This window comes from Mesoplodon densirostris, assembly GCF_025265405.1.
Source record: "Mesoplodon densirostris isolate mMesDen1 chromosome Y unlocalized genomic scaffold, mMesDen1 primary haplotype SUPER_Y_unloc_1, whole genome shotgun sequence".
In the NCBI taxonomy this organism is placed as follows: domain Eukaryota; kingdom Metazoa; phylum Chordata; class Mammalia; order Artiodactyla; family Ziphiidae; genus Mesoplodon; species Mesoplodon densirostris.
This window is the reverse complement of record NW_026778236.1, coordinates 389,464-415,665: the sequence shown is the minus strand read 5'-3', so window position 1 is coordinate 415,665 and position 26,202 is coordinate 389,464. Positions and strand designations below refer to the sequence as shown.

Here is a 26,202-nt window from a genome sequence, read left to right as displayed (position 1 = left end):
TAGACTGAGGGAAAAAATGAAAAAAACCCAAAAAACAACAACAACAAACCACAAGACAAAAATTAGTAATAACATAAATAAAAGGCAGAACATCATTACAAAACCCATGGTCATTAAAGGATAATAAAGGAATACTATGAACAACTGTACACCCACAAATTTGATAATGTAGATGAAATGGACCAACTTCTTTGTCCATTTGAAAGACACAATCTACCACAAACAACACTGGGAGAAAGAGATAATCTGAGTAAACCTGTAACTATTTAAGCTGAATAACAATTAATAACTTTCCAGAACATAAAGCACCACCATGCCCAGATAAATTCACTGATGAGTTCCACCAAAAACTGAGGAAGAAATTATGCCAGTGCTCTACAAGCTATTTCAGAAAATAGAAGCAGAGGCAGTATTTCAACTATACTATGAAGCCAGGATAATGATTACCCTAATAGCAAAACATTACAAGACATTACCAAAAACATTACAAGAGAACTACAGACTAATATTACCTCAACAAAAATCCTCAACAGTTATCAGCAAATCATATCCAACTATGTAGAAAAAGATTTATACACGATGTCAAACTGGGATTTATCCACTGTATGCAAGGTTTATTCAACATTAGAAAATCAATTGTTACAATACATCACACACCCACAGACTAAAAAAGAAAAATCACATGATCATGGTAACAGACGCAGCAAAAGAAGTAACAAAAATTGAACACTTGGTGCATGATAAAATTACTGTCACTGAACTAGGAATAGAGAGGAACTCCTTCATTTGATAAGAATATTTACAAAAAACCTGTAACTAACACCATATGTAGAGGAGAGAAATTCAAAGCATTCCCCAAAAGGATCACAAACAAGGCAAGGCATATATTCTGAGATGTTTTTGTAAATTTCTGCTTCTTTTGTAGTCTTCTTTAGAGACTATGAATGACACAAAAAGAGTACTAATGATTCCCTATGGATCTTTCAAATAAAACAAAATGGAAACACATTTTCATAGACCAAATAAACACAAGAGCGCTACGCAGGTAATAGTCTTCATATTAAAATCACTCTGGAACAATTATGTAGACCTACTTACTTTACAATTTTAAATAGAAACATTTCAAAAACAGGGAAATCTTATAAAACAGTACTTTATTAACAGTATGTATTTGTGCTAACTGTAACTTTGTTTAAACATTTAAAAGTTTAATAATTTGTACACTTACAAAACATAATTATATTAACTGAATACACTGTTAGGAAAGTAATGTGCATTTAATTTAGCAAAATAATCTCCATGAAATAAACACTTACTCTCAATGATTCCTGGAAGGAGGAGGCCTGGTACTGTGCATACTTAGCAATTGTAGTATGAGAGCTATTACTTTCACAGTGCCAGATTTTCTTTGTTCCAGTGGGATCCCAGTTTTCATCTGCTGGTTGCAACAACTGTGTCCTCACCTCTACTTTGTGTTCATTGTTAGCTTCTACCAAAGTTTTGGTAGAGAAAAGTCCAAGATCTTCATGAATAAATAAATTTTGTTAATAAATAAAATTGTATTTGGTACAATGAATGTTTCAAAAGTACTTGAACAAACCTGCATGGCAGTCCCATGAAGCATTACATCTAACCATCATGAGAGGGTATTAACAAGGGACTGAAGGAAATACCAGGATCTAATTTTACCTACATTTTACATGCAAAAAGTCTTCTATTATCTAACCTAAATCACTCATGATGCCTAAGACCACCAACTTAAAAACAAGGAAAAATCCACCCAAAATTTGCCACAGCCAATAGAGCCATCATGTTAAAAATGTGCTAAGGAGACAGAAAGGAGGGGAGAACGTTAAAATAAAAACTGGGAAAAAACGCATTTCTGTCAGTGTTTTAAAAAATGCAAGACAGGAAAAGAAATGTTCCAAGTGTTTTTTTAAACTTACCCAATTTAAGAACTCCAGCAAGGCCACGTATTACTGTAACAGGGTTTTTGGGATTTATACAAAATTGATGTAATGGAGGAAAGAAAGCATCACGTTTATTTTCCAACTGTAAAATTGAAATATTGTGTTAGATTTCAGAAAATGACTAAATATAATCCTGCGAATATGTTTTAATTTTTTTGTCAGGCATTTTTACATTAACAATGTACCTTAGCCATTAACATTGAGTGCTACATATTACAGTATTTTATCATTAGTCCTTTCAGGAAAAGCCTATTAGGAGAAAATCACTATATAAGTTTATTTTTTTTAAAATACATTTAATAAATTCTGAAATGATGTTATTAACTTCTGATATCGCACTAACATTCACAAAATGATTTAACTAGCTTAATAGTTCAAAGGTATTTCCCAAGTTTACTTATCAAGTGTACTTCCGTAATTCCTGTATAGAAGAGGTAAAGAAATAAAATTTTAAATTCAACATCATAAGTGTTTTAAAAACTATTATCAAAATTAAAAATGATTTGATAAGACTCACAAAAGATAAATTTCCATTCTGCATTTATTTCCACATTCAGTTTCAGAGGCTTAGTTTCATCTTTATAACTGGACCTTCCTTCACAGCAAGCTATCAGTGAAGTTTCATTTGGTAAAGGATTTACACAAAGTCTGGTTAAAAAAACAGGCCAGATTTCCAAAATGCTGTCTTATCTATAACATCATTCTAAATACTTCAATTTTTTACTTCTGTCTTAGAAGGTGACTGGAAGGACTTTTTTTTTTTCAGAAACTCTAAAAAAGAAATCATAGAAACTTTTAATTTAACTAATACCAACCACATTTCTTTACCAAATGCCTAAATTTCTGAAAAGTAAAAAAACTCTTAGCTTCAAATTGAAAATTTATAATTATCTACTTATATTTAACCTTTTCACTAACATGCACTAATCATCATTTTTGTAACCTCAACCACTTTTTTAGTTACAAAAAATTTTGTAAGTTGAAGCATAACATCAAGGTCAATATAATTAGCAGATGGCAGAACAGAGATTTAGAAGCATGTTAACAAAAAACACATAAAACCAATTACCTATTGCTACTCAATTACCTATTGCTATATAATCCCAGTTCATAAGTGAGAAGACATTTTAAATTTATATATTCTCTTCAAAAATATCTTTCTTGAATACACCTGTGGTCAGTAAATTTTTCTACAAAAGGACAGATGGTAAATATCTTTTGTTCTATGAACTACCTATCCTCTTTTGATACTAGTTAACTCTGCCAGTCTAGGGCAAAGCAGTCAGACAACATGTAAATAAACGAACATGACTATGTAACAATAAGATTTCTATTCATAAAACCAGGCAGTGGACCATATTTAGATTGAAAAATATCATTTGTGATCCTCTGGGATACAAACATCGTTTTCCAAAGTTTGTAACTTTTGAGAAAAAATTAAATTTTCCCTAAAAGGATCTATACTGGTTTAAAAATATATCTATAAACACAGACAAGTTCAGACACTTGACATTTCTAGTTAGTTGATGAGACTCACATAAATACTAGGTGTGGGTGGATTCAACTTGTCCTTTGGCAAGGGTGGGTATGGTGAAGACGGTGGTCTTGGAGGTGGACATTTATCCAACAAATTGTGACTATTAGATAGGCCATTTTTATCTAGATTCCTAGAAAACAATTAGAAGAAAAATATCAGTTATATTGTAATTTTAAAAACACAAGATTAAAACAAGAGAAAATCTTAAGTTCTGTGTATAGGGCATTTTAGAATATTCATATCCATTCAGAAAAAAAAGTTAGTTTCAAAGAATAACTAAATATACTATAACCACATAACATCAATCATTCACAAAATATTTTTCCTCATAGTTTTCCAATTTATTTCCTCATCTAAAGAATATGAACTCCATTTCTTTCATATTTCACCTTTAGATTTGTTTCATTTAATGTTAAAAAAATAACTTGAACCAAAATATTTTAACTACCAATAATTTAACAGTAATATTTGTCTCTTCTCCTACATCATATTTCCAGATTACCTTTGTGACTACTTTCAAATCTAGGAAGACCATTTGTTTTTTATTATCAAAATGGATTTTCTGGGACTTCCCTGGTGGCCCAGTGGCTGGGACTCCAGGCTCCCAATGCAGGGGGCCCGGGTTCGATCCCTGGTCAGGGAACTAGATTCCACATGCCGCAACTGGGAGTTCACATGCCACAACTAAAAGGTCCCGTGTGCCGCAACTAAGACCCGACACAGCCACATAATAAATTAATTAATTAATTAATTTTTTTAAAAAAACTGATTTTCTGTGCAGCTCCCTAAGATTAAGTAAGAATCCAGTCTACTATAGTTACAGACTATAATAATTTTTAAAGTGATTTGTATAGTTGCTAAACATTCTCACATTCTATATAATTATTACGTGATGGTATTTGATTATTTCTTTCATTCACTGAAAGGTATCATATTTGGTAAGTTATAAATTCTTAAAATGTAAGAATATTGCTTCCAAACTCTAACTCTCTTTTTAATATAAACCCATTATGGGGATATTTTTAAATTCTCAAAATTTTGAACTCAGAAAACAAATACAGAAACCTGTTAAGCTTTTGAAATCATTCAAGTTGTCATATTCAATCACTGAAAGTAAAAACTAATCAAGGAATTAAAATACATAAGGAGAATAGCTCTTAAAAATATTAAATTTCGGGTAAGAATCCAAAAGGTCTACTTTGGAAACTGAAATAAATATACACTGTATTTCTTCAGAATAACCGTATTTCTGAAAAACAAATTACATTTAAAATTTTCAAATTACACCATCACACAAGCTGAAGCAAAATAACCATTCCTTGTTTAGCTTTACTTTTGCTAAAGGGAAGAAAAGCCTGAATGAAAGTCAGGATATTTTGGTAGGACTAATGAAAACTAAAGTTTCAAATGGAGTAGTTATCAACTTTGAGATGCCATGATAAACAGCTTCCCACGTGTATAACCTATTTTTTAGCAACAAAGAGTTGTGATTTTTTTTTTCCCCTGGCTGAGACCTGTGTGCCTGTGTCCTGGGGGTTGCTTCCCTCACCAGGGGTCAAACCCAGGACCTTGGCAGTGAAAGTGCGGTATCCTAACCACTGGACAGCCAGGGATTTCCCTTGGATGGGGTTTATAGTTATGAATTAGACTGAAAATGCAGATTTCTCTATTTTTAAAGAAAAGAATTTACAAATATGAATTACATTAAAATTTTATACTTAACCACCAATTAAGTTTAAATGCTAAATCAGCATCGAGGTTTCATTATCTGTCCAGAAGGCATAATGACCCATGTGTTTAACGTTTTTAAATTTAAAAACAGAATTGATCCTAATTTATAAAATCCACAGAACTGTTGCTTACAACAAAAATACATGTCTGAAGCTAACAGAGTTTAATTCAAGTACCCTCGTTAGGCCAATGCAGTAAGACTCAATTATCTCTGTATAATAAAAGGAATCGGTTTCAATGCTGAATTACATATCTGTCACTCTGTGTATTTTCCATGAATTGATTCAGTTTGATTACAATAACTTGTTTTCCAGAGACAGAGATATGATACAATATAAATATTTTATAATACCTTAATATATGGATCAAGTATTTGTTTGAAAAAAATTTTATAAGCTTATTTAACATCCTCTATATGAAAAATGAGACACGGTGACAGGAAGTGACAGCTTGTATAATTCTGCCTGTATGGATTTTATGGTCCTGTAACAGAATAAAGTATGAATATATAGAAAAGTCAAGTAATGGAAAGTAAAAATAGATTTGAAAAAGGGGTGGGGGGGGGAGATGAAGAATTATCAAGGGAGCCAAAACTAACCAATCACTTGAAATGCTGAAATTACATTTTAAAATCTAAAATCTTAACAGAAGCAAAGATGCTATAAATGCAACCAGAAGGAATGAAACAACAGCAGTTTAAAATTTTAACAATGCTTAAAAACTTATGAGAAATATAGACAAAAGAGAAAACTGCTCAAATAGTTCAATGAAATAAAATCTAATGATTCCTTAGTATGACCCTATCAATGGCGGCCAAATCAGACTACACAGATATTTACCAAAAAGAACTGATACATGTTTTCAAAAATAAAGGAACCATAAGTTTTTTCTCTGTTAATATACCTATCAACCCTAATGCATAAGGATAGGGATGTGAATAACAGAAAACAGATTAACTTCTAAATAGGTATGACTGCTTTTTTTTTAATGTGGATTAGTTTTTGAAGTCTTTATTGAATTTGTTACAATATTGATTGTTTTATATTTTGGTTTTTTATGGCCAAGAGGGATGTGGGATCTTAGCTCCCCGACCAGGGCTTGAATCTGCACCCCCTGCATTGGAAGGTGAGGTCTTAACCACTGGACCGCAAGAGAAGTCCCTGACTCCATTGCTCTTCAAGAGAAACTTTTTACCATAAAAATCCAACACGGAAAGAAATGAAGTTGGAAAAAAAATGGAAGTGGGAAAGACTAAGGGTACCTCATTATTGCAGAAATGTACTACTACATAAAAATTATTTTTTAAATACCTTACTTTAAAATATCTTACTTTAAATTTACTTTTAAATACAACACTTAAATACAAAAAAAATGAAAGGTGCTTTACAGATAACTCATATACAATTTAGATTTTTTCCTCAGTAAGTTTCTTAATCAGTGAGATTATACTCTCACACTTATGATTCTTTGAACTAATCTGAATGCTGAGCCCTGCAAAGAACACACCACTATCAGTTAACACAACTGGTCCCCACAGGACAGTATCATTTGCTGTCTTGGCTCTTTCTCTAAACTTGATAATAATTTTATCCTCAATTTTCAGAGCATGTCCTTTTATTCTCTTTCCTCCATCCTTTATTTTCTATTCCTTGCTCTTAGCTTTACAGTTGTTGGAGATGGTGGAAGGTTATATATCCATTCACTAGTAAGTTGGTAGGCATATCTACTGGAAGAACCACATCCACAGGAATCTATGGCATTTTAAAGTAATTTGCAACTTATAAACATAAATTTACACATCTGCAGTAATAAGGCAAAAGTGCTTTTACTAGTTTCTGAGCCAAAAATTAAGAATGTTACCTTGAATTAAATGTTTACATACATTTCCAATATAAGGTGGGAAGATTAAAATTTAATCCACAATGAAAAACAAAAACTTCTTAATTTTAATTATATTTTCACAAAATAATAATTATTTCCATTTCTCTATTACTCTACCCCAGGTCACTGCAAGTACAAACTATATAAATATTTTAAAGTCTTTCAGTTTAGAATTTACTCAGTGGTTGACTGGTGATGCCTTCTAATAAAATAATGTAAGTTCCTCAAAAATCTAAACATGTTTTAGTTTCAGCAATACAGAACACACATAAAGCCTCCTAGTTTCAGGAAGAGATAGTCATTAATCAAGAATATTTTTTACATTTGAAATTCAAAACCTGCATTAAATAAAATAGTCAAGTTAGATTTAAAAATAATCTTTAGGTTACATAGTAAATGGTATATATTTTCTATTTTATTTCATTTCAATCTTAATTAGAAAGACCTTTTTAAAATAGTATATTATTATGCAAATTTCAAATGTTATGTTCTAGAAAATTGTACAGAAGCATTACCCATGGCATTCTAACAAACCTTCATACAGGTTTTATTCTCATATACAGAACATTTATGAGTAACTGTGAGAAATAAAGTAATTTATTATTTAATTTTAGATTAGATTTTATTGTGTTTAACATGAACAGAATAAAAACACTACTTTAAAAATTGTATAACAGGTGCTGAAAAAAATTCACAGTGGTGATGGTTGGCACACATCTGAAAATACACTAAAAACCACTGCACTGTACATTTCAAAGGGACCAATTATGAGGTATGTGAATTATATCTCAATAAAGCTGTTTTCAAAAAAGGTGGATTTGAATCTGCAGAATGTGGAAATCTACAGTTTCACAATATCAAAGAAAGTGTTCCTCATTCTCTGAGTCTTCTTTTTAGTGTGAAGGCAATAAAACCAATCAAGAAATAAATTTTTGAGGCCCATTCTTCTAAGAATAGCAGAATATGGCTTCTCTTCCCAGGTAGTCCATTAACATTTCTCAATCCTTTCTTCCTTTCTCTTGTCCCTCCTACTTATTAGTTTATAACCTCTTCTAGAGTCACACAAAATGTTACCAGAAAGAAAACAAACGGTAAGGTTTCCCAGGCTTTGCGGTTTTCTACCAAGTATAATTTAACCCATTCTCTGGTTTCAATCCCCAGAGTATAAGGTCAATCACAGAGAAGCCAATAACAACTCCAATAACAGATCAGTAACACTACAGACATGCCTCTCAGAGAAAGCAGGTTGTAGAAAAATGCTTTTCACATGTGACACACTGATATGATATAACCATAATATTGAGGTATAACAAAGTTAGATATGAAAGTTATTTTAGACAAGTGACTATATTATCACCTTTTATGTAATTTTTATTTCTTATAAAATCAAATATTATTTCAGTTTTCTGATCAAGTCAGGAGCCAACTACTTTCACTTTGTGATACACTTTCCCATACTAACCTGCATGCCTTCAGAACTTCTGTGGAATTTGAGTATATGGACACAGACATTGATGGTATGATGTGATGATCAGTTTTTTGGCTAATTGTAGGCAGGTCTCTTTTATTAGAGCTCTGTGAGTTCTCTAGCCCCTCTCCATTAATTGTTTGTAACCTAATGTGAGCACTGTTAAGGCTGGTAATACCATGTGTGGTTGTCTGCTCAGTGGATTTTGGAGAAGGTGTTGTGGTTGATATGACTGAAGAGGGTGAAGAGGCAACAGAAGTATTAGTCTTTGCATGACTTTCTGGATGAATATTATTGACTTTGTCACAAGCTCCAGTCACCATACTGTCACTGCCTTTTCCAACCAACAAGGTAGAGATCTGAGGATTGTACGAAATTAAATTTGGTGATGTAGAATCTCCGTGGTTTGGATTGCAAACAGGTTCTGCCATCAGCTGCTGAACATGATTAGAAAGTCCCTTGCCATGAGCACAACCATTAAGTGTGTCTCCAGTGTGCCTGCTTATTTCAGGCACTGAAGATCTACTTCCTGAAGATGTGCTCTCTTTGGTAAAGGTAATGCCTCGTTGTCCACCTGAGGTAGCAATATGAGAGGAGAGGTGATTGAAAGCAGTTCCCTGTGTTGAACTGCTAGGCAGCATTCTATGTCCAGTCTGTTTCTGAATACTAGTGCTAGCCGCCTGGAGATACTGGGCAGGACCAGTGGAAAGTGAAGGTTGTTCATCATTAGATCCTGCTAAATGTGAACTCTGACCTTTGTGAAGCCCCTAAAAAAAAGGAAATAAGACTTTAAAAACCCAATGTTGTGGGTTTCAACTGAATATTATGCAAACTCCCAATGCATACAAAGAACAATAAGGAGGGTTAAAATTTTTAAATAAAAGGAAAGCAAACAAACTAAACAACTAAATTGTGAAACATAATATAACCAAAATCCTAACAATTATTTTTAAAAGTTTCCACAATCTGCTGATTGAAGTGGTTAGTAATCTTTAGGTAAAATTATATAACTGGGCTGCTTAACTGATTTCATTTATTAGTGTGGCAATATGTTTCTTCACATAAGGCTTTGAGAATTTTTATTATTCAATTCAGATTCTTACATTTTCATCTTAAGAGAAATTTATCAGTAAATTTAGATATGGAAAACCATGCATATGGTCATTACCAATTAAAGCCATGAACACAAACTAAATAAACCAATATACAATGCATTATGTTAAACATAGAAAGTATATTTATTAATCCTTTAAAATTACCACTGAACCTATAACGTAGATCTAGGAGCTATCCTCAAAGAAGCAAAACTATAAAATTTATGAATTTATTCCAAGGAATAACTTATACAGATTTCCATCCTCATTCTCTGACACCCCACAATCCTAAAAGACATTCTAAGTGCAGTGTCCCCACCGCACTTGACTGGAGGATAGTACTTTTCCTGAAATTCACATAATTAGGAGAATATATTGATCCTATTAAAACATTGTGATGAGGCAGTTTTTCAAAATTAGTAAAAGTTTGAAACCAGAGAAAAGATATTTCACAAAACAAAAATCATGCTATTTTTACCTGAAATTTGTCCTTGATGGCATAAACTGCCCTAAGAAGATACTCATTATATTTTATTGACAAAGTAACTAAAAAAATAATTACCAGCAACACTAATTAAAGTCATGGGAACAGTAAAAGAATAATTTCATAGTTTCCAAACAAACAACAGACATGAAAACTAGTAACTTCTCTGAAGTTAGAAATATTATAATACACTAATGTATTTCTTACTGAAAACTCCATATTAAGGGGTACCTCAGAGCCCTAGAGAAAATTTTAGAATTGCTACTTCCTGCGATAGTAATTAGTTCCATAACAAGGCTAAAAGCCTTTTTCTTCATTGTGAAATGAAATGTGTCAGTAATAACCTGCATATTAATAAAAAATGAACTCACAAGTTATAAATACACAAACGTCACTTTCAGTCATCTACTTAAAATTTGAGATCAGGCCAAGTTTGAAAATCCAGTATCTAGTTGTACCATTTAAAACACCTTGAACATTTTTTTTTTTTTTTTTTGCGGTACGCGGGCCTCTCACTCTTGCGGCCTCTCCCGTTGCGGAGCACACGCTCCAGACGCACAGGCTCAGCAGGCATGGCTCACGGGCCCAGCCGCTCAGCGGCATGTGGGATCCTCCCGGACTGGGGCCGAACCCGTGTCCCCTGCATCGGCAAGAGGACTCTCAACCACTGCGCCCCCAGGGAAGCCCTGAACTAATTTTTAATCAGAAATATTATCTATACACTAACCATTTTCACGCTGGATACATTAAAAACGGATGTGGGTAGGGAAATCAAAAGTTCATTCATGATCATCAAAACTGACTGACAAATGAAATAATTAGAAAATAAGCAGCCAGGTTAAAAAGTAACAATTTTATTACTCCTCTACCTATAAATCAAAGTGTTTTAAGCTGATAAATTCTTTTACAGGGAATCCATGGTACAGTAAAGCAAAGGGAAAACCTGAGAACTAACTGCAACTTTCAATGTATTCCTGAACTGACGGTCAATATTCAACTGAAGGACTGTAAACACAACACAGGCCCTAATAATTAGTAGACCACTAATCTATTATGTACAAAGGGGAAAATCATTAATATTTAAAAGTAAAAACAAAAGATAATGGCTACAAATTTCAGGGGACAGCCCTCAACAAGCAAATTACTAAGATGGAGTTTTTAAAAGGTCAGAAAGAGAAAACAGAAAGCCTACTGATTAAAAATGACCAGTTATCAAATAAAACATGGCTAAGTATAAAGGAACAGACTCCAAACACAATATATGAAGAACCAAAAGCAGAACACTTCTCATACTGATGAAAAACACTGTTACAAAAAGTTCAGAAAAATGCTAAATACTGTAAACACAATAACTGCACCTAAAACATCATAATAAAACTGCTAAAAGCTACAAAGAGAAAATCCAGAGGCAGCAAAGAAAATGACATCATATTAAAAGGTAAAATGATATCATAAACAAGACTCTCATAAAACATGAAACCTAGTAGTCAGTGGAATAACATGTTCAAAATACTCGTAAGAAAATGAACGCTAAGTGAGAACTCTATGTAAAGTGACAGTATACTTCAAAGATAATGGTGAAAGAAAGACACTTCTTAAAAAAAGGCACCAGCAAGCACAGAGTTAAAGGAACATTAAAAAAATACTAACAGAAATAATTCAGCTGAAAGCAAATGACATTACATAATACCTCAGGAGCACAAAGAAAGAACAGCAGTAGAAATTTTTAAATGTTGATAGGTGTAAAAGACTGTGTGTGTGTGTATTTTTTTTAATTTCTTTTCTTGTAAACATACAAATGTTAAAGCAATTAAAACACTGCATTATTAGGTTTATACACACATTTATTAATACATATGGCAATAAAATCACAAAGAAGGCAGAGAAAATGAAAGCTGCTATTCTATATTTAAATAATACAAAGATATACCAACAAATATTTGCTAAATACAAAAAAGGCAGTAAGTATGGAAGAGAAGATCAGAAAACAGATGGGACATAGCTAGAAAACAAAGAACAAAGGAGGAAGTAGAAATTAAGACAATGTTAACAACAACATTCAACACAAATAGACTGAACATTCTCCCCGCCAATGAGCAAAGACTGTCAGACTGGTTAAAAACATCAATATCCCACTATATGTAGTATGCAAGAGACATTTAACTTCAAAGATATAAAAATGCTGAAAGTAAAGGAATGACAAATGATATTTAGTGCAAACAGTAGCCAATGCAAGTTGGTGTTAATAATACCAAAGAACACATTACTTTTCAAGTTCACATGACAATCTAGAAGAAAATACAACTCTTACTAAAATTATAAGAATTAAAATCAAACAAAATACATTCCCTGAACAAAATGGAATTATACCAGTGTCAAAAATAATAAAATCTCAGAAATACTGAAATTCTGAAAAATAAACAGAATTCTAAACACCCCAAATTAGGAAATTACAACAGTAATTACAAAATACCTTAAGGAAATGATTTGAACATAAATCAAGAATATAGGGCATCCCTGGTGGCGCAGTGGTTAAGAGTCCGCCTGCCGATGCAGGGGATACGGGTTCGTGCCCCGGTCTGGGAGGATCCCATATGCCGCGGAGCGGCTGGGCCCGTGAGCCATGGCCACTGGGCCTGCGCATCCGGAGCCTGTGCTCCGCAACGGGAGAGGCCACAACAGTGAGAGGCCCACATACCGCAAAAAGAAAAAAAAAAAAAAAAAAAAAGAATATAACTGTATTCATAATCACATAAAAACATGGCTGAGAAATTAAAAGAGAACTAAGTAAATGGAAAGCTACTATGTTCCTGGCTCAGAAAAATTAATAATTTGACTTATATATACAACACAATCCCTACTAAATGCCAGTAGGCACTTTTGGTACAAACCGACATGCTGAGCCAAAAAATTATATGAAGGTACAAAAAAGACAGCAAAATCAAATCAACTTTTAAAATAACTAAAATGTTAGAGCTATATCATCTAAATTCCAAAACATAAAGTTACAGTGATAAAGACAATATAGGATTATTAAGAAAAACAATATTGATTAGCAGAACAAAACAGAGTTGAAAAAAACATTTGCAAACTGGGTAAGTTAGTTTCTGACTATGTTGGCAAGGTGGAAAGAATAAAAGTTTTTCATAAATTATGCTGAAATAACTGGATATTCAGACAAAATATACAAATATTAACAAAAAAATGAAGTGTGAAATAGAACTGTAAATATTCTATAAGAGGATACAGCAGAAAATTTTTCAAACCTTGGTTTTGGCAAAGATTTCTTGTATGTAATAACAAAAACATTAAATTTAAAAACCTTTGAAAAAAGATCTTCAGCAAAATTAAATTTTTTCCATTTTAAAAGACATTACTAACAAAGTGAAAATACAACTTAAACACTAGAAAGATATATTTGCAAAACCTACGTCTCAAACAGAAATTGCACTCAAAACATAATGAAATTTACATCATCATCATTAAAAAAGAAGGCCTAAATATCAAAATTGCAAATAAGCACATGGAAATATTAGTTACTAGAAATATATAAATTAAACCTTATCATGAACCATTATAGAGCTAGAATAAAAAACTATCAATATCAGGTGTAGAAAAGTACATGGAATAAGTGTGGCCTCATACATTGCTATTAGGAATGAAAATGGTTCAGTCACTTGGATACGAGTTCAGAAAATCCTTAAACAGTTTAAACATTTTATCGTATAACTCAGGGACTCCAGTCATACAGACTCCAAGTAAAGAAATGAAAACATATCCACAGACAGACTTTTATACAAATGTTCATATCAGCACTGCTGATAATTTTTATGACTGAAACCAGAAAAGACAAATACTCTTAAGTTAATAAATAGATTAAAAAATAAAATATATTCATGCAATGCAATAATAAAGCACCACATACACGAAAAGGTAGGATTCTGTTCATTTTGATCCCCATAAAAGTAAATGTTAAAGACATAAAGCAAATTTTTGGTTCCCAAGGACAGGGACTGAAGAGGGAATGGATTGCAACTTATGAAGAAACTTTTTTAAACAGCATTATAGCAACAGACATACAACCAAAACATTTACAAAATATATTTTGTTGTGTGTCTGTTATTTGAATAGGTTTATTAAAGTGTACATAAACTGTACCTCAACAGACTATTAGAGAAAAATAAACACATGTCATTCATCCATTCAAAACTCTCATACATTTTTCCCCCCTCACAAAAACTGAAACTCAGTATCTTTATAAACATGGATATAACTAAAAAAGGTCTACCTAACCGTTCTTACTCAAAACTCATAAAGCTATCTATCTATCCCTAGGTCACAATACTCAGCCATACTGGCCATCTTGAAAATGAAAACACAAAAAACTCATAAAATTTGTGAGATGCACTCAAACCAGTTGCTGGCAGGAAATTTACAGCAATCAATACATATGACAGAAAAAGAAAAGAATCATCTAAGTTTCCACTATAAAACAAAATTAAATCCCAAAGAGCAGCAAATTAAATCCATTGTAAGAGCACAAGAAGTATTAAGAATTAAAAATAAAGTCAATAAAAATGAAAATAGAAGAGGGCAAACGGCAGAAGCAAGAATAACTACAATCCTGCAGCTTGTGCAACAAAAACCACATTCACAGAAAGATAGACAAGATGAAAAGGCAGAAAACTATGCACCATATGAAGGAACAAGATAAAACCCCAGAAAAACAACTACATGAAGTGGAGATAGGCAACCTTACAGAAAAAGAATTCAGAATAATGATAGCGGAGATGATCCAGGACCTCGGGAAAAGAATGGAAGCAAAGATTGAGAACATGCAAGAAATGTTTAACAAAGACCTAGAAGAGTTAAAGAACTAACAAACAGAGGTGAACAATAGAGTAACTGCAATAAAAACTACACTAGAAGGAATCAACAGCAGAATGACTGAGGCAGAAGAACGGATAAGTGACCTGGAAGACAGAATGGTGGAAAACTCACTGCCGCCGAACAGAATAAAGAAAAAAAAGAAATGAAGACAGCCTAAGAGACCTCTGGGACATTAAACGCAACAACATTCGCATTATAGGGGTCCCAAGGCAGAAGAGAGACAGAAAGGGCTGAGAAAATATTTGAAGAGATTATAGACGAAAACTTCCCTAACATGGGAAAGGAAATGCCCACCCAAGTCCAGGAAGTGCACAGAGTCCCAGGCAGGATAAACCTAAAGAGAAACATGCCAACACACACAGTAATCAAACTGACAAAAATTAAAGACAAAATTATTAAAAGCAACAAGACAAAACTGACAAATAACATACAAGGGAACTCTCATAGGTTAACAGCTGATTTCTCAGCAAAAACTCTACAAGCTGGAAGAGAGTGGCACAATATATTTAAAGTGATGAAAGGAAAGGACGTACAACAAAGATCACTCTACCCAGCAAGGATCTCTTTCAGATTTGATGGAGAAACCAAATGCTTTACAGACAAGCAAAGGCTAAGAGAATTCAGCACCCCCAAAGAGCTCTACCACAAATGCTAAAGGAACTTCTCTAAGTGGGAAACACAAGAAGAAAAGGACCTACAAAAACAAATGCAAAACAATTAAGAAAATGATAATAGGAACATACATATTGATAGCTACTTTATATGTGAGTGGTTTAAATGGCCCAACGAAAAGACACAGGCTCGCTGAATGGATACAAAAACAAGACACATTTATATGCTATCTTCAAGAGATCCACTTCAGTCCTAGGTACACATACAGACTGAAAGTGAGGGGACGGAAAAAGATATTCCATGCAAATGAAAATCAAAAGAAAGCTGGAGTAGCAATACTCACATCAGATAAAATAAATTTTAAAATAAAGAATGTTAGGGCTTCCCTGGTGGCGCAGCGGTTGAGAGTCCGCCTGCCAATGCAGGGGACACGGGTTCGTGCCCCGGTCTGGGAAGATCCCACATGCCGCAGAGCGGCTGGGCCCGTGAGCCATGGCCATTGAGCCTGCGCGTCCAGAGCCTGTGCTCCGCAACGGGAGAGGCCACAGCAGTGAGAGGCCCGCGTAACGCAAAAAAAAAAAAAAATAAAGAATGTTACAAGAGACAAGAAAGGATACTACATAATGATCAAGGGATCAATTCAAGAAGAAGATATAACAATTATAAATATATATGCACCCAACATAGCAGTACCTCCATACATAAGGCAAATGCTAACAGCTATAAAAGAGGAAACTGGGCTTCCCTGGTGGGGCAATGGTTGAGAGTTCGCCTGCCGATGCAGGGGACACGGGTTCGTGCCCCGGTCCGGAAGGATCCCACAGGCCATGCAGCACCTAGGCCCGTGAGCCATGGCTGCTTAGCCTGTGCGTCCGGAGCCTGTGCTCCACAACGGGAGAGGCCACAACAGTGAGAGGCCCACGTACCTCAAAAAAAAAGAGGAAACTGACAGTAACACAATAATAGTGGGGGACTTTAACACCTCACTTGTTAAATGGACAGATCATCCAGAATGAAAATAAATAAGGAAACAGAAGCTTTAAATGACACAATAGGTCAGATAGATTTAATTGATATTTATAGGATATTCCCTCCAAAAACAGCAGATTACACTTTCTTCTCAAGTGCACGTGGAACATTCTCCAGGATAGATCACATCTTGGGTCACAAATCAAGCCTTGGTAAATTTTAAAAAACTGAAATCACATCAGACATCTTGTCTGACCACAATGCTATGAGATTAGAAATAAATTACAGGGAAAAACATAAAAAACACAAACACATGGAGGCTAAACAATATGTTACTAAATAACCAAGAGATCGCTGAAGAAGTCAAAGAGGAAATCAAAAATTACCTAGAGGGCTTCCCTGGTGGTACAGTAGTTGAGAATCCACCTGCCAATGCAGGGGACACAGGTTCAAGCCTTGGTCCAGGAAGATTCCAGATGCCGTGGAGCACCTAAGCCCGTGACCCACAACTATTGAGCCTGTGCTCTAGAGCCTGTGAGCCACAACTACTGAGCCCACATGCTGCAACTACTGAAGCCCGTGAGCCTAGAGCCCATGCTTTGCAGCAAGAGAAGCCACCGTAATGAGAAGCCCACGCACCGCCAAAAAGAGTAACCCCCGCTCTCCACAACAGAGAATAGCCACACACAGGAACAAAGACAAAACACAGCCAAAAATGAATAAAGTAAATAAATTTTTAAAAAAACAACAACCTAGAGAGACAAATGACAACAAAGACATGACCATCCAAAATGTATGGAATGCAGCAAATGCAGTTCTAAGAGGCAATTTTATAGCAATATAATACTACCTCAAGAAACTAAAAGAATCTCAAATAAACAATCTAACCTTAAACCTAAAGGAACTAGAGAAAGAAGAACGAACAAAACCCAAAGTTTGTAAAAGTAAAGAAATCCTAAAGATCACAGCAGAAATAAATGAAATAGAAACAAAACAATAGCAGAGAAAAGTAAAACTAAAAGCTGGTTCTTTGAGAAGATAAACAAAATTGATAATAAACCTTTACCCAGACTCATCAAGAAAAAGAGGGAGAGGACTCAAATCAATATAATTAGAAATGAAAAAGAAGTTACAACAGACACCACAGAAATACAAAGCATCAAAAGAGACTACTGTAAGCAACTCTATGCCAGTAAAATGGACAACCTGGAGAAATGCACAAATTGTTAGAAAGGTATAACCTTCCAAGATAGAACCAGGAAGAAATAGAAAATACGAACACAAAAATCACAAGCAAAATGAAACTGAAACTGTGATTAAGTCTTCCAACAAACAAAAGTCCAGGACCAGATGGCTTCACACATGAATTTTATCCAACATTTAAAGAAGAGCTAACAACCCCAATCCTTCTCAAGCTCTTGCAAAAAACTGCAAAGGAAGGAACACTCCCAAACTCATTCTGCAAGGCCACCATCACCTTGACCAAAACCAGACAAACATACTACCAAAAAAAAAAAAATTACAGACCAATATCACTGATGAATATAGATGCAAAAATCCTCAACAAAATACTAACACACTGAATCCAGCAACACATTAAAAGGATCATACACCATGATCAAGTGGGATATATCCCAGAGATGCAAGGATTCTTTAATATACGCAAATCAATCAAAGTGATACACCATATTAACAAAGGGAAGAATAAAAACCATATGATCATCCCAATAGATGCAGAAAATGCTTTTGCCAAAATTCAATACCCATTTATGATAAAAACTCTCCAGAAAGTGGGCAGAGAGGGAACCTACCTCAACATAATAAAGTCCATTTAGGACAAACCCACAGCAAACGTCATTCTCAATGCTGAAAAACTGAAAGCACTTCCTCTAAGATGAGGAACAAGATAAAGATGTCCACTCTCATCACTATTATTTAACATAGTTTTGGAAGTCCTATACACGGCAGTCAGAGAAGAAATAAATAAATAAGTAAAAGGAATACAAATTGGAAAAGAAGTAAAACTATTCCTGTTTGCAGATGACATTATACTATACATAGAGAATCCTAAAGATGCCAGCAGAAAACTACTAGAGTTAATCAATGAATTTGGTAAAGTTGCAGGATACAAAATTAATGCACAGAATTCTCTTGCATTCTTATACAGTAACAACGAAAGACCAGACCCAGAAATTAAGGAAACAATCCCATTCACCATTGCAACAAAAAGAATAAAATACCTGGGAATAAACCTACCTAAGGAGGCAAAAGATCTGTACTCAGAAAACTATAAGACACTGATGAAAGAAATCAATGACAGAAACAGATGGAGAGATATACCATGTTCTTGGATTGGAAGAATCAATATTGTGAAAATAACTATACCATCCAAAGCAATCTACAAATTCAATGCAATCCCTATAAAATTAACAATGGCAATTTTTTTTTCTTGCGGTATGGGGGCCTCTCACTGTTGTGGCCTCTCCCATTGCGGACCACAGGTTCCAGACGCGCAGGCTCAGCGGCCATGGCTCACAGGCCTAGCTGCTCCGCAGCATGTGGGAAATTCCCAGACCAGGGCACGAACACATGTCCCCTGCATTGCCAGGTGGACTCTCAACCACTGCACCACCAGGGAAGCCCAACACTGGCAATTTTTACAGAACTAGAACAAATCTTAAAATTTGTATGGAGACACAAAAGACCCCTAATAGCCAAAAAATTTGGAGGGAGAAAAACGGAGCTGGAGGAATCAAACTCTCTGACTTCAGACTATACTACAAAGCTACAGTAATCAAGACAATATGGTACTGGCACAAAAACAGAAATATGTATCAATGGAACAGGATAGAGAGCCCAGAGATGCACCTACACACCTATGGTCAAGTAATCTATCACAAGGAAGGCAAGGATATACCATGGAGGAAAGACAGTCTCTTCAATAAGTGGTGCTGGGAAAACTGGACAGCTACATGTTAAAGAATGAAATTAGAACAATCCCTAACATCATACACAGAAATAAACTCAAAATGGATTAAACACCTAAATGTAAGACCAGACACTATAAGACTCTTAGAGGAAAACATAGAAAGAACACTCTTTGACATAAATCACAGCAAGATCTTTTTTATCCACCAAATAGAGTAATGGAAATAAAAACAAAAATAAACAAATGGGATCTAATGAAATTTAAAAGTTTTTCACAGCAAAGGAAACTAAAAACAAGACAAAAAGACAACCTTCAGAACAGGAGAAAATATTTGCAAACAAATCAACGGACAAAGCATTCATCTCCAAAACATATAAACAGCTCATGCAGCTCAATATTAAAAAAAACAAACAACCCAATCAAAAAATGGGCAGAAGTCCTAAACAGACATTTCTCCAAAGAAGACATACAGATGGCCAAGGGCACATGAAAAGGTTCTCAACATCACTAATTATTACAGAAATGCAAATCAAAACTACAATGAGATATCATCTCATGCCGGTTAGAGTGTGCATCATAAGAAAATCTACAAACAAATGTTGGAGAGCGTGGGGAGAAAAGGGAACCCTTTTGCACTGTTGGTGGGAATGTAATGGACAAGTCACTGTGGAAAACAGTAAGAAAGTTCCTTAAAAAACTAAAAATAGAATTACCATGTGACCCAGCAATCCCACTACTGGGCATATACCCAGAGAAAACCATAATTCAAAAAGACACATGGGGCTTCCCCGGTGGCGCAGTGGTTGAGAGTCCGCCTGCCGATGCAGGGGACACGGGTTCGTGCCCCGATCCCGGAAGATCCCACATGCCGCGGAGCGGCTGGGCCCGCGAGCCATGGCCGCGGAGCCTGTGTGTCCGGAGCCTGTGCTCCGCAACGGGAGAGGCCACAGCAGTGAGAGGCCCGCGTACAGCAAAAAAAAAAAAAAGACACATGCATCCCAATGTTCACTGCAGCACTGTTTACAATAGCCAGGTCATGGTCACAACCTAAATACCCATCGACAGGCAAATGGATAAAGAAGATGTGGTACATATATACAATGGAATATTGCCATAAAAAGGAACGAAATTGGGTCATTTGTAGAGACGTGGATGCATCTAGAGACTGTCATACAAAGTGAAGTAAGTAAGAAAGAGAAAAACAAATATCGTATATTAATGCATATATGTGGAACGTAGAAAAATGGTACAGGTGAACCGGTTTACAGGGCAGAAGTTGAGACACAGATGTAGGAAAAAAACGTATAGACACCAAGGGGGGAAAGCGGCAGGTGGTTGTGGTGGTGGGATGAATTGGGAGATTGAGATTGACATGTATACACTGATGTGTATAAAGTGGATGACTAATAAGAACCTGATGTATAAAAAATTAAATTAAATTAAATTTTTTAAAAAAGATGTGGCACATATATACAATGGAATGTTACTCAGTCATAAAAAGAAATGAAATTGAGTTATTTGTACTGAGGTGGATGAACCTTGAGTCTGTTATACAGAGTGAAGCAAATCAGAACGAGAAAAACAAATATAGTATATTAACGCATATATGTGGAACCTAGAAAAATGGTACAGATAAACTGGTTTGCAGGGCAGAAATAGAGACACTCGTAGAGAATAAACATATGGACACCAAGGGGGGAAAGTGGCGGGGGGCTGGGGGCTAGTGGTGTGATAAATTGGAAGATTGGGACTGACATATACACAATAATATATATAAAATAGGTAACTAATAAGAACCTGCTGTATAAAAAAATGAAATTTTAAAAAATTGAAAATAGGAACTCAAAAGAGAAAAATCAATAAAACAAAATGTTGGCCCTTTGAAAAGATCAACAAATTGATAAAGGGGGGGAAAAACAACCAACCCCAGCAGGACAAAAATTACTAATAACAGAAATAAAAGGCAGAACATCATTACAAACCCCATGGTCGCTAAAGGAAAATAAAGGAATACTAACTCTATACATACAGGTTTGATAACCTAGATGAAATGGACCAATTCCTTAAAAGACACAATCTACCACAAATAGCACTGGGAGAAAGGGAGAATCTGAGTAAACCTGTAACTATTTAAGCTGAATAACAATTAACATCTTTCCAGAACATAAAGCACAACCCTGCCCAGATGAGTTCACTGATGAGTTTCACCAAAACTCTAGGAAGAAATTATGCCAGTGCTCTACAATCTATTCCAGAAAATAGAAGCAGAGGCAGTATTTCAACTCTACTATGAGGTAAGGAAAATGATTACCCTAATAACAAAACATTATAAGACATTACCAAAAACATTACAAGAGAACTACAGACCAATATAACCTCAACAAAAATCCCCAGCAATGATCAGCAAATCATACCCAACTATGTAGAAAAAGATTTATACACGATGTCAAACTGGGATTTATCCACTGTATGCAAGGTTTATTCAACATTAGAAAATCAATTGTTACAGTACAGCACACATCCACAGACTAAAAAAGAAAAATCACATGATCATGATAACAGATGCAACAAAAGAAGTGACGAAAATTGAACACTTGTGCATGATAAAATTACTGTCACGGGGCTTCCCCGGTGGCGCAGTGGTTGAGAATCCACCTGCTGATACAGGGAACATGGGTTCGTGCCCCGGTCCGGGAAGATCCCACATGCCATGGAGCGGCTGGGCCCGTGATCCATGGCCGCTGAGCCTGTGCGTCCGGAGCCTGTGCTCCGCAACGGGAGAGGCCACAACAGTGAGATGTCCGCGTACCGCAAAAAAAAAAAAAAAAAAAAAAAAATTACTGTCACGGAACTAGGAATAGAGAGGAACTTCCTCCACTTGATAAGAATATTTACAAGAAACCTATAGCTAACACCATATGTAGAGGTGAGAAACTCAAAGCATTACCCAATAGGATCACAAAGAAAAGATGTTCCAGGCTTCCCTGGTGGCGCAGTGGTTGAGAGTCCGCCTGCCGATGCAGGGGACACGGGTTCGTGCCCCAGTCCGGGAGGATCCCACATGCCGCGGAGCGGCTGGGCCCGTGAGCCATGGCTGCTGAGCCTGTGCATCCGGAACCTGTGCTCCGCAACGGGAGAGGCCACAACAGTGAGAGGCCGACATACCGCAAAAAAAAAAAAAAAAAAAAAAAAGATGTTCCCTCTCACCAGTCCTTCAGCAGCACACTCAAAGTCAAATGACGTGACAAAACAAGAAAATTATGTAAAACGCATACAGATTAAAAAGGGAGAAAAGAAACTCTCTTTGTTAAAAGGTGACAAAATTGCCCATGCAGAAATTAGAATGAAGAAAAATAATAAGAAAGGTTAATAATAAATATAGCAAGGTTGCAAGACACATGGTTAATACACAAGTTAATCACTTTCCGATACCAGTAATGAACAAGTGGAATTTCAAATTAAAATCATAGTACCAATCTATATTAGCAATTGCCCCAAAATGAAATACCTAAGGAAAAATCCAATGAAATACATGCAAGACCTATGTGAAAAAAGTACAAAGCTTTGACGAAAAAAAATAATAATAAATAAATAAAAGAAATAATTGGAGAGAGTTTCCATGTTCATCAATAGGAAACTCAATATTCTTAAGATATCAGTTCTTGCAAACTTGGTTTATGGACTCAATGCACGCAAAGTAAAATTCCACCATTATTTTTATAAATGTTAACGTGATTCTCGAGTTTATAAGAAGACACAAAAGACCAAAATATCCAACACATTGTCGAAGAAGAAAAAATTTGGAGAACTGACACAACTTTATTTCATGATTTAGTATAAAGCTAAACTAATCAAGGGAGAATGGTATTGGCAAAAAAAAAAAAAAAAAAAAAAAAAGGACAAATGATCAATGGAACTAAATATACACCAGATAAATAAACCCATAGAAATACAGTCAACTGATCTTTGACAATGGAGCAAGGCAATACAATGAATTAAGAGATTGTCTTTTGAACAAGTGGTGCTGGAACAAATGAGAATCCACATTTGAAAAAATGAATCTTTGCACACATCTCACACTATTCACAAAAGTTAACTCAAAGTGGGTCATAGACTTAAATGTAAAATGCAAAAGTATGAAACATAAGGGAAATGTCTAGATACCTTGGGCATGGCGATAACTTTTTAGATACACTTCTAACATATGGTCATGAAAAAGAATTGATAAGCTGGACATTAATAAAATTTAAAACTTCTACTCTATGAAAGACACTATCATAGAGTGAGAAGACAAATGGAGATAGTGAAACTATATTTACAAAAGACATATCTTATTAAAAATTGTTACCCAGGGCTTCCCTGGTGGTGGCACAGTGGTTGAGAGTCCGCCTGCCGATGCAGGGGACACGGGTTCATGCCCCGGTCCAGGAGGATCCCACATGCCGCGGAGCGGCTGGGCCCGTGAGCCATGGCCGCTGAGCCTGTGCGTCCAGAGCCTGTGCTCCGCAACGGGAGAGGCCACAACAGTGAGAGACCCGTGTACCGCAAAAAAAACAAACAAAAAAAGTTACCCAAAATACAGGGGGGAAAGCTATTAATACTTAATAGTTAAATGAACCACCCAATAATAAAATGGGCAGGGCTTCCCTGGTGGTGCAGTGGTTGAGAGTCTGCCTGCCAATGCAGGGGACACGGATTCGTGCCCCGGTCTGGGAAGATCCCACATGCCGCGGAGTGGCTGGGCCCATGAGCCATGGCCGCTGAGCCTGCGCTCCGCAACGGGAGAGACCACAACAGTGAGAGGCCCGCGTACCACAAAAATAATAATAATAATAATAAAATAAAATAAAATGGGCAAAAGAAGTAAACAAGCAGCTCCCCAAGGCACATATACAGATGGCAAATAAACATATATAAAGATGCTTCAAAAATCATTAGCAATAGTAAATTTTAAAAATGAGATACCCCTACCTCTCTATTAGAGTTACTAAAATCCCAAACACTAAGGCCATCAACTGAACGTGTCCCCAGGAATGTTATGTTGAAATTCAGTCCTCATGGTATCTGGAGGCAGGCCTTTAGGGGTGATGAGCTTAAAAGTGCAGAGCCTTTAAGAAAGGAATCTGTGTGCCTTATAAAACAAACCACAGAGGTTGATCCTTTGCTATCTGTAAGAGATCTGACTATGAAAAAGGATGAGGGCCCTCAAAAGACATTATAATTTGCTGAAGGCTTGATCTTGGACTTCTCAGACTCCAGAAGTATAACAAATATATGTCTGTTGTTTATAAACCACCCAACCTATGGTAATTTGTGTCTGCCTGAACTAAATCAGCAATTCTCAATTGGTGGGAGAAGCTAGAGCAAAAAGAAGCCTCAGCCACTGTGAGAGGCAAATGAACATCAAAGTCCCGTTAGAACAGCGGTCCCCAACCTTTTTGGCACTTTTTCCACAGGGGAGGAGGGAAGGATGATTCCTACGCATCACATGTACTGTGCACCTTCTTTGTATTATTACATTATAATATATAATAAAATCATTATACAACTCACGATAATGCAGAATTAGTGGGAGCCCTGAGCTTGTTTTCACTTGCCACTCACTGATAGGGGTTTGATATGTCTGCAAACAATTTATTATGGTCTCTGTGCAGTCAAACCTCTCTGCTAATGATAATCTGTATTTGCAGCCACTCCCCAGCACTAGCATCATCCCCTCAGCTCCACCTCCGATCATCAGGCATTAGATTCTCATAAGGGGCACACAACCTAGATCCCTCACATGCGCAGTTCACAGTAGGGCTCGCACTCCTATGAGAATCTAATGCTGCCACTGATCTTACAGGAGGCGGTGCTCAGGTGGTAATGTAAGTGATGTGGAACGGCTGTAAATACAGATGGAGCTTTGCTCACTTGCCCACTGCTCACCTCCTGCTATGCAGCCCAGTTCCTAACATGCCACGGACCAGTACCAGTCCTTAGCCCGGGAGCTGGGGACTCTGCTTTAGAAGACAGTTGTCAGTTTCTTACAAAAGTATTGATAATAGTCTCCTGAAAAGTCAGGTCCAAACAAATCTGCATGTGAATTTTTATAATAGCTTTACACTATAACATTCTGGAGAAGGCAACTATATACACAATAAGAATATCTGTGGTTTCCACACATTTAAGGGAGGCAAGAGGAATTAAGAGATGGAGAACAGGATACATTTAGGACAGTGAATCTAGTTTGTATTTCTTTGAAGGGGGTTGCAAGTCATACACACCAGTGAAAACCTACACAATGTGCAACAGAGTGCATCAGAATGTAAATTATGGGGGTTAATTAACAATGAAGCATTAATATTGTCTTATCACTTGTAACTAATGTACCACATTACTATGAGATGTTCAGGACAGCGGAAACCATGGGTCAGGAACTTTGGGGGACTTTTTGTATTTTTGGCTCAATTTCCTATAAACCATTTAAGAAGTGCTCTAAAATGTAGTCAATTAATAAATTTAAAGAAGAGGGTGTTTAAGAAATTCCTATCTCTACATCAAAACTTTTAATAACTCCTATTTGCCCTTCACAAATTAAGCTGCATCCTTTGTGTCCCCTCTTCATAAACTACACTGTAGCTACATCTGTACTGCC

General features: G+C 35.7%; 1 protein-coding gene across 7 annotated transcripts in view; it reads right to left on the bottom strand.

Annotated features, from left to right (window-relative positions):
• The window catches only part of LOC132482953 (lysine-specific demethylase 6A-like), a 168,865-nt gene that overhangs the window by 36,036 nt on the left and 106,627 nt on the right, over positions 1-26,202 (bottom strand). For all 7 annotated transcript variants that reach the window (XM_060088225.1, XM_060088218.1, XM_060088222.1 and 4 more), the window contains 4 exons: positions 8,582-9,354; positions 3,508-3,637; positions 1,947-2,052; positions 1,317-1,522 (listed from right to left, as the gene is read on the bottom strand). In XM_060088225.1, the coding sequence (XP_059944208.1) occupies positions 1,317-1,522; positions 1,947-2,052; positions 3,508-3,637; positions 8,582-9,354 (1,215 nt within the window). The remainder of the gene's footprint in view (positions 1-1,316; positions 1,523-1,946; positions 2,053-3,507; positions 3,638-8,581; positions 9,355-26,202) is intronic.